Source organism: Sander lucioperca, chromosome 6 (genome assembly GCF_008315115.2).
Source record: "Sander lucioperca isolate FBNREF2018 chromosome 6, SLUC_FBN_1.2, whole genome shotgun sequence".
Lineage (NCBI taxonomy): Eukaryota > Metazoa > Chordata > Actinopteri > Perciformes > Percidae > Sander > Sander lucioperca.
The window spans coordinates 43328345-43344878 of record NC_050178.1 but is presented as its reverse complement, the minus strand read 5'-3'; the positions used below and the strand labels follow the sequence as shown (position 1 = coordinate 43344878).

The 16534-nt window shown below is 41.3% G+C and overlaps 1 protein-coding gene across 6 annotated transcripts in view; it reads right to left on the bottom strand.

Moving 5' to 3' along the window:
- The window catches only part of iqsec1b (IQ motif and Sec7 domain ArfGEF 1b), a 232514-nt gene that overhangs the window by 78093 nt on the left and 137887 nt on the right, over positions 1-16534 (bottom strand). Inside the window, exon 1 of one of the 6 annotated variants that reach the window (XM_036002369.1) lies at positions 6399-6516. The exons of the other annotated variants lie outside the window; for them this stretch is intronic. Coding sequence (XP_035858262.1) covers positions 6399-6445 — 47 coding nt within the window. The 5' untranslated portion in view covers positions 6446-6516. Of the gene's footprint in view, positions 1-6398; positions 6517-16534 lie in introns of those variants that run through there. 6 annotated transcript variants of the gene reach the window in all.

The following is a 16534-nucleotide window of genomic DNA, read 5'->3' as shown; positions in this document are numbered from 1 at the left end:
GATCCCGTCAGGGTGAAGGCGGCCTTTATACGGCTTTGCCAGTTACCCACGGACTACTGACAGCCTGGGGTCAGAGCATATAGCTGGCTAAGACAAAGTGATCCACGCTCAGGGCCGATGTGGCCATTAATGTTGGATGAGCTCGGCCTCATTGAAATACATAAAAGATGAAGGAGGAACCCAAGTAGCGGCTGTGTCCCTGACCACCTAGGCCATTGTCCAGTCATTATTTACCAAGCTAGGACCGGCCAATTATAGCACCTGACAGTGATTCAAAAGGACTCAGAGTGCAGCAGTGGCCTGAGCTACAATGACATCTAAGTTATTATGGTGATACGTATTCTTTGTTGTGTCAATTTAAATCTTGGGGCTGCAAAAAACGATTATTTTCACTGTCGATTAATCTGTCGATTATTTCCTTGATTAATCGATTAGTGGTTTGGTCTGTAAAATGTCAGAAAAATGTTGCTCACTTCAAACAAGTGGCTCTTCTAGGCTTTTCAACTTTTATCGGACCGTGTTGATCAAATTCTGATAGTGACGTGAGATCATTTTGCAGGGGTTGTGACGCTCAAAACAATCTATCCACCGATGGACGGGGTAAAACTTGAATTGATGTTTTGCTGGCCCACTGATGCAGCTGCCCACTGGGATTTTTCATGGCATGCCAGATGGCCAAGATACCACCGTATGGCGTACTTTTGCAGGTTGCCTTTTTAAAAAAAAATCTGGGATGAGTTTTAAAAAGAATTGTGGTTGCTATTGACATTAGATTGGCTATTTAAAAATGACGATTTGTGCAGGATGTCCCGTTTTGCCCGAGTGACGATTCTCTCTGACCAATCATTGGTCTGCAGTGTTTAAACTCCACTTTCTAGCATCATCTAGGGCTGGGCAATATGACCTAAAAATAAAATCCCCAATTATTTCCCAAAAAAATCCGATTTAAGATTTAAATCGATTTTTTCTCCCCCTACTTAAAATCAATCTGCAGATGACAAAGAAATTGTTCAAAACAAGTTTTAACTTCTAACTAATTCACATTCAATTTTGACTCAAACCGATAAATTGATTATCAAAATAGATGGCGATTCATTTAATAGTTCACAACTGATCGATTAAACGATCTACCTCTTGGAATTTAAATTCTCCAAAAATAATAGAATTTTAAAAGGTAGACGACGCAAAAAATACAAACAAAAACCCTGAGAGATCTCTTAGAGCAGATCATCCAGTAGCCTGACCTGCTGTGTACGTCACGTCAAGACCAGATCTGACAACCCTAACCTGGATCAAAAGAATTCCTCACATACTAATGACCAACAGTGTGAAATTGCTGAGGAATTGTAGCTGAAATAAAGTGACCATGTAATCAATTGAACACAGATGCCAGGTTCAGTGATAACTGTGCCAACACAGAACATGAGAGAACACAGCATGCCGTTATCTCAGTATATATCTATAAGTATAAACAGTTATTCACATGATTTCAGAGTTTGAGCCAGTAAAGGTCTAATAATATCTATTAGGGCTGGGACGATATGCTTTTGTTTCGATACATGGGTGCCGAATCTTTTTGTATTGCGATTCTAGGTATTGCGATTCGATAGTATCGAGTATTGTGATTTTCTTTTCCTTCGCCAATACACTTCTAGATAGAATAAATCGTGAGACATTTAATAAAAAATAAGTAAATAAGTACATAAAATGGAATTTCCTGCATTTTCTGCTTTCAGTCCATTTTGCTGGGAATGGATATGCTCGGCGGTACTGTATAAACAAAATATTTAGGTGATACATTGGTAAAAAAAAAATTGCGATTCTGGGGCAAAGAATCAATTTTACAAATTTTTTTCTCCCACCCTTAATATCTATCCAGCTGACCACCAGTGAATCAGACCCACACTCACCATACGTCTTAAACTCTCCCCTCGCTACTCTCTTTCTCTCTCTGTTGTTGTTGTGTCTCCGCCTCCTGTTTGCGTCCCTCAGGTGTGCTACAGCGAAGCAGGAGAGCAGTACGGAGGGAGGTGCTGTCGCCGACAGCTGACTAGGGCTCTAGGGTATTTCCACTCCCTGCTGGAGCGGTGAGTAGAAATTTCTTTTCCTTTCCTTTCCATAAATAAAGACATTTGCACCATAAATTGATGCAGAAAAGGCACAAATTGTTGCCGGAATGCAGAAAATGACGTTTGTGATATGCTCAAAATTTGCTTAAAAGTGGAGATCCCCCCCACCAATGTTGAACCCAAACTTACACCCTTGTTTACCCATAAAGTGCAGCCTTGCTGGAAGGCCAGGTCAGCCCTACCTCACAGCACAGAAAGTATCCCGGAGTATATCTGGCTCGTCGACAAACCGCCAGCTGTGATCTGCTGCGTTTGCTTGCTTGCCAGGAAGCTGATGCTGGAATAGTCGCCGAGACACCAGATGCTTTGTTGTCGGGTTCAGCAGAGATACTGTACTGTACTTCCTCTCCTCCCGGAGCACAGGAGGCAGACACACAGACATGTAGGTCACTTTGGGCACCTGGGCTCCTTTGGGTTTCAATAGAATTGGCCAGATCAGGTTCCCTGGCCTCTTATGTTTCGCTGGCACACCTTTTTAAAAAGGGCCTGCGTGCACACAGCCTTTGAAAAAAAAAAAAGTCTTCTAAGAGTTCAAACAGAGCACGGGCCAGCCAGGCTCTGAGATCATTTATTACAAAACAGCTCCAACAAAGCTAGGTTAAAAAATCCCTACAGATAGTGAATAGTGGGTGAAAACCAGACACACACACACACACACACACACACACACACACACACACACACACACACACAGATGGGGTAGCTGGGAGAAAAAGCAGAGTAACAGAGTCAGAGGGGAGCGAGACCTGTGAGCATGTGAGAAGAGGAGAGTTATTGAGGTATGTCTTCAGGAATGTACTGCACTCAGACAACGCTGCCGTCTTCTCTCGCTCAGAGAGGACTGCCATCAAAGGGTCAATCTATCAGCCTCAACAATAACACTGTGAAATGCCTTCCCTGTCTAAAGCAGGCAGAGAACAGTAGCCATAGCTGCTTCCTGAAGCTGCCTATGAATGATGGGGTCTAACCGGTACAAGACTGAAACTGTTTTTGTTAAATGATTGTCCATAACTCGCGATTAATCGCAAATTAATCACTTCTCAATGTACTGTACTTTAAAAGGGATACTTTTTTTAATTTTTAATGCTCTTATGGGAGCAGACAAATATGCTTGCTTCATGCAAAAGTTTATTATTTTTGTAACAATCCAAAATCATGACAAATACTGTCTAGAATAACCTCCAAGGTACTGTATGCTCAAAAGAAATATGCTGAAAGCATAATATGGCAAACTCAAGCCCATCAAGCAACAACAGACAGTCATGTGACACCGGGTGGTCACGCGACACCAGCTGGCTGCGACCTCCATGACGCCGAGCAGCAGTTGGTCGTTTTTTAAGCCGCCACAGACCTCCGTTGTATCAGCAGTAGTTGGTGGTTCAGTTACCTGAAAATGGGTGACTTTAAGCTGGGTACAAAGCACCGCGAGCTGCCGGTCGTTTCGTTGCGGACATTACGGTTAAATTTAGTCCACAAAATATGACTGTTTTGCCGCAACGAAATTTAAGATTAGGCACCAAATCAACTAAGATTAGGAAAAAGATCGTGGTTTGGATTAAAACACTCCTAAGGAACACACATTTCCTGAGTAAAGGCTTTAGTTTTCCCCGGGAAGCGAACTCTGCTCTCTGGCTTGAAAGTCCTATGTGTTAACGCCACCCACCCACCCCGGCCACCTCCCTACGCAGCCAGCCGAGTTCTTATACAGCGGCCGTCAATGTGGTGCAGACAGACAGCAAAATAAACGTGGAATGTTTACGAATTACAGTGGACAGCAAGTGGTATTTGAGACTCGACGTACTCCGGTGGAAACTCAATTCACTAGAAATCGACAGTACCTGCAAATAATAATAGTCTTTTCTCAAACTTTTTGTGCTTAAGGATTTTGATTATTAGCCATAATGTCTTAACCACCCGAGGTAGACTGACTTTGAGCTACGAGGTTGTGAAATTAAGGTTTCTCTGCTCCTGTAGAAGTCAAAACAAAGTTGATTTCATATGGACTTGTAAGAAAAACATTAAATGTTTACCACATCGACAAACACGGGAACGGCTAGAGCAAGCTGCTATCTTTGAAGTCTATGGTCATTTCTGTATGTGTAATTGAGCAATTGATTGAATGGGGAACATCCCTCTCAGAACCGGAGCCGTTCAAAAAGTGGGCGGCCACTGTTGATCTCTATTAATGCAGCTATAACTACTTCTGCTGTGTGGGAGCGTGACACTAAACTGTGATGCTAAGCTGTAAATATGGACAGGGATAATGTAAAGTATAGCTATTTAAAAATAAGACACATTTGACTCCAGCCTCTAGGTCATGTGTAGACTAGACAAATAGACATGTGTGAGTGACTATGTGGTCATTTTTAGCAGAGAAGACAGAAGGGATTCCAAGCCAAGAGGAAAAACTATGTAACTGTGGCGTTCATGAGAAATCAGCAGAGACGGAAAATGTCTGATGGCCAAGTTACACGAGACGGTGTGCGTGTGCTGTACCAGACCAGGATCAGAAATCCAATAAAATGACTGGACTGGCTGAGAGGGAAAAACATTTCTGTATTAAAGCATGAACTCCAAGCTGTGGCTGGAGACCCACGGAGACTAGAATTACAGACCATAGGAGTTTATGAATGGTGATTGGCTACTGCTGACTCAGGCTGTTTTAGCCACAATGGCCACTAATTTTAGCCTTTCTGTGGTGAAATTGCTGTGTGGAACCATTAATGCGTTAACCCATCCCCTACAGCCTCTCTCATGGCCGGTTTCAACTGGTACACTGTTCTTAAATACACGGGTAACAGTTTGTCATTGAACACCACAGAGAAATAACAAATGTTGTAAGCAACAGTAAATCATCTTCCATCCTGTCGTCTACTGTAGCATTATAATTTCCTATATGGATTAAAGTTGCAAAGATTAATCGATTAATCCATTAGTTGTCAAATATTAAATTAATAGGCAACTATTTTGATGATCGATTAATCGATGTGGGTAATTTCTTATGAAAAAAAGATACAATTCTTTGATTCAAGCTTCTTAAATGTGAACTTTTTCTAGTTACTTCACTCCTCTGTGACAGTAAACTGAGATTTGAGGACGTCATCTTGGGTTTTGGGAAACACTGATCCACATTTTTAGCCATTTTCTGACATTTTATAGACCAAACAACCAATCGATTAATCGAGTAAATACTCGACAGATTGAGATTTTTCTTGCAAATTACAGAATAATCATACTTCTTCAGGAAACTAAAAATGATTCTAATAACAACAAGAAAAGAAATAAGTATTTGGTTAAACTGGTCGCAACTGGTAGACATTTACAAAGCCGAAAACGAAAACCGAAATGTATTCAACTTACAATAATATAAAATAGAGAAATGTTTCACATCGTCAGCAGATGTTTGGCATTGTTGCTCGACAAACGCCTTAACCCAGCGGCTCGCCAGCGCTTTACAAATGTCCACCAGTTGCGACCAGTTCAACCAAATACTTATTTTTTTCCTTGTTTTTATTAGAATCATTTTTAGTGTCCTGAAGAAGTATGGTTATTCCATAATTTGCAAGAAAAATATCAATATGTTGAGTATTTACTTGATTAATTGATTGTTTTTTTGGTCTATAAAATGGCAAAAATGTGGATCAGTGTTTCCCAAAGCCCAAGATGACGTCCTCCAATGTCTTGTTTTGTCCACAACTCAAAGATATTCAATTTACTGTCACAGAGGAGATAAGAAACTAGAAAATATTCACATGTAAGAAGCTGGAATCAGAGAATTAAAAAAAAAGACTCAATCCAATTAATCAATAATCAAAATAGTTTGCGATTAATTTAATAGTTGACGACTTATCGATTAACCTTTGCAGCAACAAAACAAGCAGTCTGAAGTCTCCGAGAAGTTGGGATAGGCCTTTGTCACTATTCTCTGATTAATTCAAAAGAACCCAGACAGAAGTTGCAGCTGCAATCAAAACGGAAGCAACTTTTCAGGTTTGATCTTGACCAATAAGATGATGGTCTGTATAACAGCTGTTAAACAACATTTCACAACTTTTATTAAGTACAAAATGTACATTTCTTCCTCCAATAGCAAACCATAAAGCCTCATGTTTTAAACCAGACTCATTGTGCACGTATTCCAGCTACAGGTGTACAAATATATAAAAAAACTGAGTAAGTATTCCCCCAGCACACAGACAGGCATAAGCCTGATGGCTTCCCCAGCAGTACACCATCATGCTTCGGAGCTCTGTAACAGGATCCCCCTACCTTATTGTCCGAACTGAAATGCAGTACTTCCACATTAGATTCCACATGTCCCTGACATCGTCAGGCTGGAAAACTTTAAATCTGGACTGGTTACGTTCTCTGATGAGAGGCAGAGAGGTAAAAAAAAAAAAAGACCCAAAGGCAACTGGTGGCTGAAAACAGACTGCATGAGAGAGGAGCAGCAGTCCTCCTAGCATCTACCCATGCCACTCCTCCCCTCTCTCTTCACTTGACCACAAAACATGTACTAGTCTTTCCTTGCTCCTGAGAAAAAATAACTTCCCTACTGGGGGTTGGGTTACTTCAGTCACTGCTCCTTTTCATTTCCCCTTTTCCCTTCCATGGGCATACGTTTCATCTAACAGATGGGGGTGGGACAATAAACATACAATTTCTTAATTATTGAAGGGGACACAAGTAATATATAAAACAGTGTACTTGTATAGGATATGTGTAGTTGTGGGGGAACTCCTGTTTTATTCACTTTAAACATCGGATGAAGTGATTCTTTTCTCTACAGATGATGCTGAACTGAGAACTGAGCCTACTCGACCTCTCGACAGATGAGTGACAACTTTTTTCGACTCATTTTCTATAATCAGTGTGTAGCATAAAAGCACAGTGGGTGGAATTAGCAAGCTAGCTAGCTAACTATCCAACAAGCTACCAAACAAGCTAAGTAACTTTGGGAGAGTGCCTATGTTCCCACAGCCCTATGTTCCCATATTTCTAAGATTTCTTTCCAAAATTAGGCCCTATGTTCGCCTAACCCCTAACCCACCCTAACCCTAACCCTAACCCTTGAAGGGAACACAAGACCTTATTTTGAAAACGTCCTAGAAATGTGGGAACATAGGGCTGTGGGACCATTGGGCTGTGGGAACATAGAGCTGACCCCGTAACTTTATACCTGCTAACATAGCAGACTCTTGAGAAATACATACTTTTTTGTCATGACTAATTCATTAATGACTCAGCATCATCTGTATAAGAGTAAACAATCACTTCATCCAATGTTCAAAGTGAAAAAAAATAGCCTTGCCAGCCTACTTACTGAAGCAATTCGATCTCTTCCTCGAGTCCCACCGGACTTCTGCGTACCGTTAACAAAACCAAGCAGTGGACCAAACCACTGTGAGGCACGGGAGGGGAGGACTCTTGCGTTTGTATTGTTTTACTACTTACACAATTATTTGAAGTATATCTTATATACAATGCACAACGTGGTTTTAATGATATTTTTCGGGGGGTGACAACCCTCTGATTTCCGCCTATGTTCCCTTCTTTTACTCAGCCTTTGTCAAAGTAGACACTGTTCTTGTTGAGAGCAGAGCAGAGACACATCCAGCATTACCAAGTAAGGCCAGCTGCTAAGTGGACCAGACAGGGAGTAAAATCCCTCCGTGCTTCAGTGTGTAGCGCTAACGCATGTTCGCATTCCACCAGCCGGCAGCAGCCCGGGCCTCAGCAGCCTATCACTTACTGCCAGTGGCGGTTGAAGACCATATCAAATGGAGGGGCCATGTTGGGGCCACATGTGATTTTTAGGGGTACCAAATATAAGCAAGTATTACATACCACCAACCCTCCATAGGTTTGGTTCTACAAAAGACTAACGATACACACATAACTGTCAACACTGAATACTCATTCAGTCATTGTTAACCTACCTTAATTTATCACTGCAAAGGAATAATATCCCGTCTTTGGGGATAAAGGTGGGGTTACAAATATATGAAAATATTGGCCACAGTTTATTTTATTTGTTTTATAACCTGGGGAAACAGTTTTAGTTTTTCTTGAAGGTTTAAGTTTTTTATTTAGTTTCAGTTCACAAAAAATATTTTTTACTGCTTATGTTAGTTAGTTTAGTTTTCGTTTACTATAAATAATAACCCTGCTCTGTACAGGAGGTGTTACGGTTGGTTTTGCCTTATGTTTGTTGTCAGTGTAGCACTCCTGTAGTGCTAGGTCTCACCTTTTCGTCACAAACTCTCAATAGATGGTATCTGACCTAGCGGGTATGAAACACACCGATGCTGAATGGGCGCAGTGGGTTTTGGATAGTAGGGCTTGGTATTGTCTCTGATTTCCTCAATCGATTTCATTCTGATTTACAAGGTCCTGATTCGATTTCTGATTCAATAACATCATCATTTTTTTGGCATTTTAGGCCTTTATTGGATAGGACAGCTTAGATATGAAAGGGGAGAGAGAGGGGGAATGACATGCAGCAAAGGGCCGCAGGTCAGAACCGAACCTGTGGCCACTGCGTCGAGGACTGAGCCTCTGTACATGGGCACGTGCTCTACCAGGTGAGCTACCCAGGCGCCCGTAACATTTTGATTAGGGATATTCCAGTTGCAAAACCAATTTTGCTTGAAAATTAAATGAGATTCTACAATTGTTAAAGGTTCCATTCATCCTCGTGCCAACATGAACACACTACAGCAGTCAACACAATAACGTGCAACTCTACAGACTCTACAGTCCGTGAGTACTGAGTGACATTTCATTCAGATATCTTGAGGTGAGAGTCCAACGAGACTCCTTTTAAAATGGCCATGCCAGTTTTTCTAACATCCCTTTTCGACAAGCTAGCATGGCATAGTTGGTACCAAGGGTCTTCTAGTTTCATATAATGCAGACAGAGGCAGAGGATTCAAGTCATTTCGCTAAAAGCAGAGTGGAATGTAGCGTAAAAGTTCAGTTAACTTGGGACAAGTGAAATATATGATTTGTGTGGGGGAAAAGAAAAAATATGCAGGAGAGTGAAGCAGGCTGTTGGAAGTGTTGGATGTGAACAGCTGTGTAGCCTGAAGATCCTCTGTCATAAACTAAGTGAAAGGAGCACCATGATGCAGCAAAATAATTTTGATGGTGTGGACAGTCTTCATTAGCAGTCTGCTCTCTGTGTTATGCCTCTAGATCCCTCGCAGGAACCACAGATGTATGCTTGGAGCCTGGGCTGATTGGCCATAGTCCTAGTCTATAACAACGTCCCTCAATTTGGTCAGATGTCCGTCACTTTCCTCTTTCTTTGTGTTGGCATTTTAAACTACGGTGGATTTATGAGGACTGTGGTTAACTGCTCCTCAGATCTCTGCAGGGTAAATCCAGACAGCTAGCTAGACTATCTGTCCAATCTGAGTTTTCTGTTGCACGACTAAAACTACTTTTGAACCTAAACATGTTCCACCAGAACAAGTTCCTTCCTGAGGCTATTTAGCAGAGGCACTGTAGCTCCGTCTGGCGCTGAGCGCCGCCCAAGATGATTGTGATTGGTTTATAGAAATGCCAATAAACGAGAGCAAGTTTTTCTCCCATCGTGGAATGCTGTGTGAACTAGCCAGACCTTCCTCCGCTGTGCTGTGGAGGAAGGTCTGGCAATGCGTGACTAGGCCTACACAACGTATTCTCATGTTCTTATGATATCGTACGTACGAAAACATATGCACAACAATTCGTATGATAACTTACGTAATTATGGTGACCGCCTCCCTGACCGGTCACATGACAGTTAAACCTCCCTTTCAGTTAACTTTTCCCCAGGAAAAGGTGACTGTGAGCCAGATACAGAGAACCGCGAGGTTACAGTTGTTTCAGCCGCCGTTGAATTCACAAGGTGACCATCATGCGGCAATAACAGTTAGGTTTAGGCACCAAACGACCAGTTAAAATTAGGAAAAAGATTGAGGCTTTGGGTTAAAACACTGGTTCCCTGAAGTAGTACTCCTGAGACACGAACACCTGTTTCCTGGATAAAGGTCTTGTGTTTACCACTTAACTTCCGGGAACTCCGCTCCCCCGCTTGAAAGCCCGGTGTTTTATAACCCAAACATCAGCCGATCTTCGTGTTCTCATACAGCAGCAGGCAATGTGGTGCATAGAGTAATACATACATGGAATACATACGAATTACAAAGCATTACTTTTAGTTCTGTGGTCAATGTGCATGTCCATGTGGGTAAAAAAATGTAGAATTTTGCAAAGCTACAGACCTATCTTTTTGATGTTGCCTTTCTTTAAATAACTGTTCATTTCTTATACTGAAGTTGCATTGTTGACACTGTATGAAATTCCTATTGTATCTGCTTTTATATATTTAACTGTTTTAACTGCTCTTTAATGTTTCATTTCTTATACTGCACTGTAACTTTTATTCTCGTATTTTATTTGTTTTTAATTTTTTAATCCGTTTTTATGTAAAGCACTTTGAATTGCCCTGTTGCTGAAATATGCTATACAAATAAAGCTGCCTTGCCTTGCCTTGCCTAGACCACTGTTGTCTGTTGCCTATAGTGACACCACTGCATCCCTAGTCCTAAGTAACTGGTAGTAGTTGGGCGTACCAAAAGTTCCAAACAAACATCAGCTGCATGTAAAGGATATGCTGACACACAGTAATGCAAATCCCCATAGTGATCATGTAAGAAGTTTGCCTTTGTTATTTTAGACGTTCAAGAATAGCCAAGTATTTTCAATCCCTCTGTGGCCTTCCTCTGAGCAGCTGCTAAACATTTCTCTCTCTGTGTCTCTATTCCACTGCCTGTCTTTCTCTCGTTCACCCCCACTCTCATTGAGGGATAAGCTATTAGCAGTCAGGAAGACTACACTTGAGTCATGTGCTGGAAATATCAGAGAACTGACTTCTCTGTTGCCTACTTTCTTAAAATCAGCACAGTTGTGCATTTTGGACATTTTAGAAATCAGATTTTGGACCTACAAACTTCTACTTGTAATTACTTTACATAGATATATTTCTTTTACATCCTGGTTTTCCTGATTTGTTGATCAAATAGTTTTTCCCATTTGGAAAGATTAATGTCTTTCTATGTTCTTATGATGGTATTGCTGCCTTTTCTGTGTTGTTTTTTGGTTTATTCTTGTTTAGTTTTTTTCTTTGTCTTTGTAACTAACTCAATGTCATTGTAAATGAGGGCCGCCCCTCGATGATCTCTCAAGTATAAATAAAGGTTGAACTAAAGTTTGTCCCTTCTCTGAATATCCCAAAAAGTGAAGAAACATGATCAAAAGAAGATAAAAAAACAGCAGACATAATTCATTCTTAATGCAAACTGAACAACAAAGGGGGCATCAGTACCCCTCTGCACTATGACACAGCATGCTACAAAGCTCTGATTTACAGTCACTGCAGCTCCACACTTGTACACATTAACACAGCAGATCAAGTTGACAGGGGCCTTAGACTTTGATGTTTCCATTTCATGACATGAAGGAAATCACAGAGAGAGTGGCTGATATCAAACTGACCACTACAAGGCGTATCTGCCACTGGGTAGTCTATATCCACGATGTTCCACTTCCGGGATTGCTTCGGTGCCGCCGGAACTTGCGCTGGATGTCCCTCTTTTCGGCCGGATGACCGTTACCTTCCTCTTTCTTTGTGTTGTAATTTTAAACTCTGGTGGATTTCTGAGGACTATGGTTAACTGCTCCTCAGATCTCTGCAGGGTAAATCCAGACAGCTAGCTAGACTATCTGTCCAATCTGAGTTTTCTGTTGCACGACTAAAACTACTTTTGAACGTAGACGTGTTCCACCAAAACAAGTTCCTTCCTGAGGCTATTTATTTTGCAGCTGCACCGTGGCTTTGTCCGGAGCCGCCCAAGACGATTGTGACTGGTTTAAAGAAATGCAAATAAACCAGAGCACTCCGCATTTTTCTCCCAATGCGGAACGCTGTGTGGACTAGCCAGGCCCTCCTCCACAGCGCTGTTCAGGAAGGTCTGGCAAAGCGAGACTAGCCACTGGGTAGCGGAGAATGGGTTGGCAGGCTGAGCACCCTGCAGTGTTCGGTGTGAACGGGCTGCTGGCAGAATATGACAGAGCTCAGTGTGTTAATGGCCCATAAATGAATGCAATTAGCACTCTATTAAAGATGTCTTTTAACACAACACTTCACATTAAACAATTCATTCCACCAAGCCACTAGTGTCTTGTATTTTCCAACTTGTTATACAACCTTCTCTGAGCATGAAAAACCAAATTAAGGTTTTTCCCATTATTTGGGTGAGCTTGTGTGAATCCTGAAAGCCTTAGAAGATTTATCTGAGATTCATCTGCATTTGTAAAAACTGGGACAGTCTGATAAAGACCAAGGGCCAGAAAAACCACAAAAACCATGTATATGCCGTTCCCCATGCATAAACTGGTATAAACTAGTCACGCATACTTCAGACACAGTCAGTGAAATCTATTGTCTTTTGTTCTTATCTCTCATTGACAGGCATAGAGCTGCAAAGAATAATTGATCTATTAGTTGTCAACTTTTAAATTAATCTCCAACTATTTTGATAATCAATTAAACGGTTTGGAAATTGTCTGATTTCAGCTTGTTAAATGTGAATATTTTCTAGTTTCTTCTCTCCTCTGTGACAGAAAACTGAATATATTTGAGTTGTGGACAAAACAAGCCATTTGAGGACGTCATCTGGGGCTTTGGGAAACACTGATCCACACTTTTCAACATTTTCTGACATTTTATAGACCGAACAACTAATCGAACAAATAATCGACAAATTAATCGACAAACAAAATGATTGCTAGTTGCAACCCTAGAAAGGTCTAACAAGAAGTTTCGATATGTAAACAGGTGTTTTGTTGTTGTTTTTACATCCATCTATGGCAAATGTGGGAGTGGAAATTAGTCTTGTACATCCAGTTCCACAGTGATTGAGATTTATAACAGATAACAGAATCCGGCGTACGTGACTCTTCTGACGAAAAAAATGCATATGCATATTTCTGTCTTTTTGCTTGTACACAGTCTTAGTTGTGAATCAACACAGAGATTTATGTACGTGGCCTAAGGGACCTGTTGATGTCCTGAAATTGGTCTTCAGCGGAAACTGCTCACGCCAGTATACAATGAGATGATTTTTTGCGCGGGGATTTGAAAATGCATAAGGGAGCCACTTTTATGAGCAATTATTCTGTCAAGAGTTAGTGGCGGTACACCAAGGGGCTTAGGTCACGTCTGCTGGGGGGAAAGTGGATGTGGAGGAAATGTGAGGCAGAATGGAGTCGGTGGGTGTGAATGATGAAGCGGATAGGGAGGTGGAGTGAGGGTGGGGGGGTGTCTTCAGCGCTGATGAACTACCGTGTTCGGACAGCTTGATGTGGGCCAGTGACCCACAACAGCAGAGAGGGTAGAGCTCTAAACGAAGAGTTTTTCACCTCGCTGCCTTAACTCCAGCTCGACGTACGGCACAAACACAGGTTCTCCTCGCGCCCCATCAACAACATAGCCATTACTGTCAAGCCCAGCTATAAACACACAGGTAAATCCATTAGCAGACAAACAGTGGGGGTTGACACATTACCAATGGGGTCATTGATCTACAGCAGTCAAGAAGGAAAACAGAGAGACATTGTTACTACAAAAAATAATTAACAAAGAAGCTATTACAGGGTCAGTTCAAATTACAAGTAAACAAAACCTATAGTGGTACCCAGCCATTAAGACACTGTATTATTTATTTGCTTGGATTTTGACATATCAGTTTGTCACAAGTCTGTCTCCACCCTAATACAATGGAGGTGAACGGAATGTAGGTCTGGGTATTGTTCAATAATTTTCGATACCGATACCAATACTGTGACTTTGATACAGGTTCCTAAACGGCTCGTAAACGTGAGCCCAGTCTCTCTACGTTACGCCTGTGCGTAACGTAGAGTTTTTCCCGAGTACCTCTACGACGTGTAACGTTAGACAGCCAATCACAAACATTATTAGATCTTGGTAGAAGTATGCTCCATGCTTACTGACTCACTGACGCTGATGAGATTTTCTCCTTAGGTATTGAAATTGGGTATTGAATGACGAGGCATTTTTCGATACTCGATACTTTAGAGGCAGTTCGGTCTGTGCCAAAAAAATGTAATTCAAAATTCAAAAAAATATTGAATTCGGTACCCAGCCCTAACAAAATGTTGTTTGCAGTGATCTTAACATTGATTGAAATGACATTTAAAATATTTCAACAGCAACATTTCTACAGACATCACTGTCAACGTCAGCTTTTCTTGGTCAACAAATTGCACTTGAACACAGCAAAGACTACAGCCGACTGAAAACTACCTTGTACCTTCTGTGTTGACAGCTTTGTGTGTATTAGATTGATCAGATGAGATGAAAAATGACAAGAGCCATCTGTTTGCCCTCTCACAGTCGTTTGTTTGCTTTCCTCTCTACCGTTTTTCTTCTCATGTACTAATTAGCTTAAGCTGAATAGTCAAACAGATGGATTTCTTGTGTTGACGCTGATATGGACGCCGGCCAAAAAATATGCAGACGAAGGCCGACACCTTCGAATGTGATATTCTGCAGTATATAGCAATTTATTACCTTTTTTCCCTATCTCATATTATGTCCCCAAAGGAAAACATTTTCAACATCTGTTTTATCTAAAAAGATAAATAAATTAAAAAAAACCTCAACTGCACAATCCAGTGGACTGAAAATCAATTGATTGAATTTTTCTAGTACCAAAAAGTGAAATTCCCATGTGCAATTTATAAAATAAAAGATCAATACTTGGTGTCCATGTATTGATACAGTATTGCCACTGAAATTGCAATTCTGTGCTGTATACATTTTTTCCTCTACCCCTACTTTCCTTTGTTTATAACCGTATACTGACTCAAGCACAGAACCCGAAGCTGATAACCGTCTGGCTCCCAAAACAACTCAGGAACCCCACAGCAAATGAACACTTTCCAGTCCCACCGCACTCCAAAGCAACACAAACGTTTGGCTCATCCTCAAGCTTAATGAAATGGGTCTCCACCATCCAATCACTGTCTGGTATTTAAATGGAAAACACACGTGCATTAAGCCATGTCGTAGGGGGACGTTTTTGCCCCCCACCCCCCGAGATACGGCTGCAAAGAGGGGTGGATGGATGGGGGGATGGTTGGACTCATGAATAAATATGGCCTGGAGATGTGTGACAATTCACGCTCTGAGATGCTCCTCTCCACATCACATATTCCCAGTTTTGATTACCATTCTCTGAACCAGACCAAGAGTTTGCTCACTTCAACTGACCCCACGGGTGTCTTTCTCATTATACAGAGAAAATGAGACAAAACAGAGGCCAGGGAAACCTGCTAAGATTAGCTTTGAAGCTGACTGTGTCAGTTATTTTGGCTGTATAGTCATACACTGCAAAACCCATTTAAATGTCTTTCAACAAAACTTGTAATAAATGACTTTCAGTTGATGTAATGGACAATTTTGCAGCTGCATTGAATGTCGACAGCTCTTGAGCAAGAATGACTTAACAACATTGAGTTTAAGGGAACATCCCTTTAAGTAGTTCGTTGAATGGGACTATTTTTCAGGCTTAAGAATGCTGCAGAAGACATTATACAAGTGGTACTTCCCAATCAACTGAACTGAAATGTGTAAGATCTGTACAGTGCTACTTTAAATTGCAGGCAATTATTATTGTTATGTTACCTCAAAAACATCCTATTTTCACATTTGCTAACACATGTACAAGAAGAAAGCATTGGCATTTGTCATGCAAACTTAAAAAGAAAACAGTCACGCTTCAAATTAGATTTGTGGATGCTCCAATGCTGGAAGGAACAGTGGACTACAAAGCATGTGTCGCCTCATGCTGCCCAGCCAATAACTATGAGTGGGACCACACACACACACACAATAGACTGAATACTACACTGGAGCTTGTCAGGGGCAAGCCACAACAATAGCGTTTCCATTCAGACCAGTTGACCTCACAGACACGTGGGCCTCGCGCCCCATTTCAGCCCATCTCAACTAGGAGTAAACAAAGAAGCGTGTGGCTGGAACGGGTGAGTTACTGTCAATCATTCAAGTTTGCTTCAAACACGACACGTTATGACACAAGAGAAAGGAAGAAGACTGTTCACACTGAGGACCAAAAGCATGTCATGATTCAATTCCCACAGAGTTACAACAAAGCACTGACAGTGACACAATGTTCGAGTGGTCTTAGCTATGTGTCTTCTCTCTAGGCTAGGAAAGAAAAAACATTTTAAGCTTTAAAATGAACAAACATATAGATATATATAGCACCTTACCTTTTATAGAAACCATGCAGAGGCTGGAGACAGAGGAACTG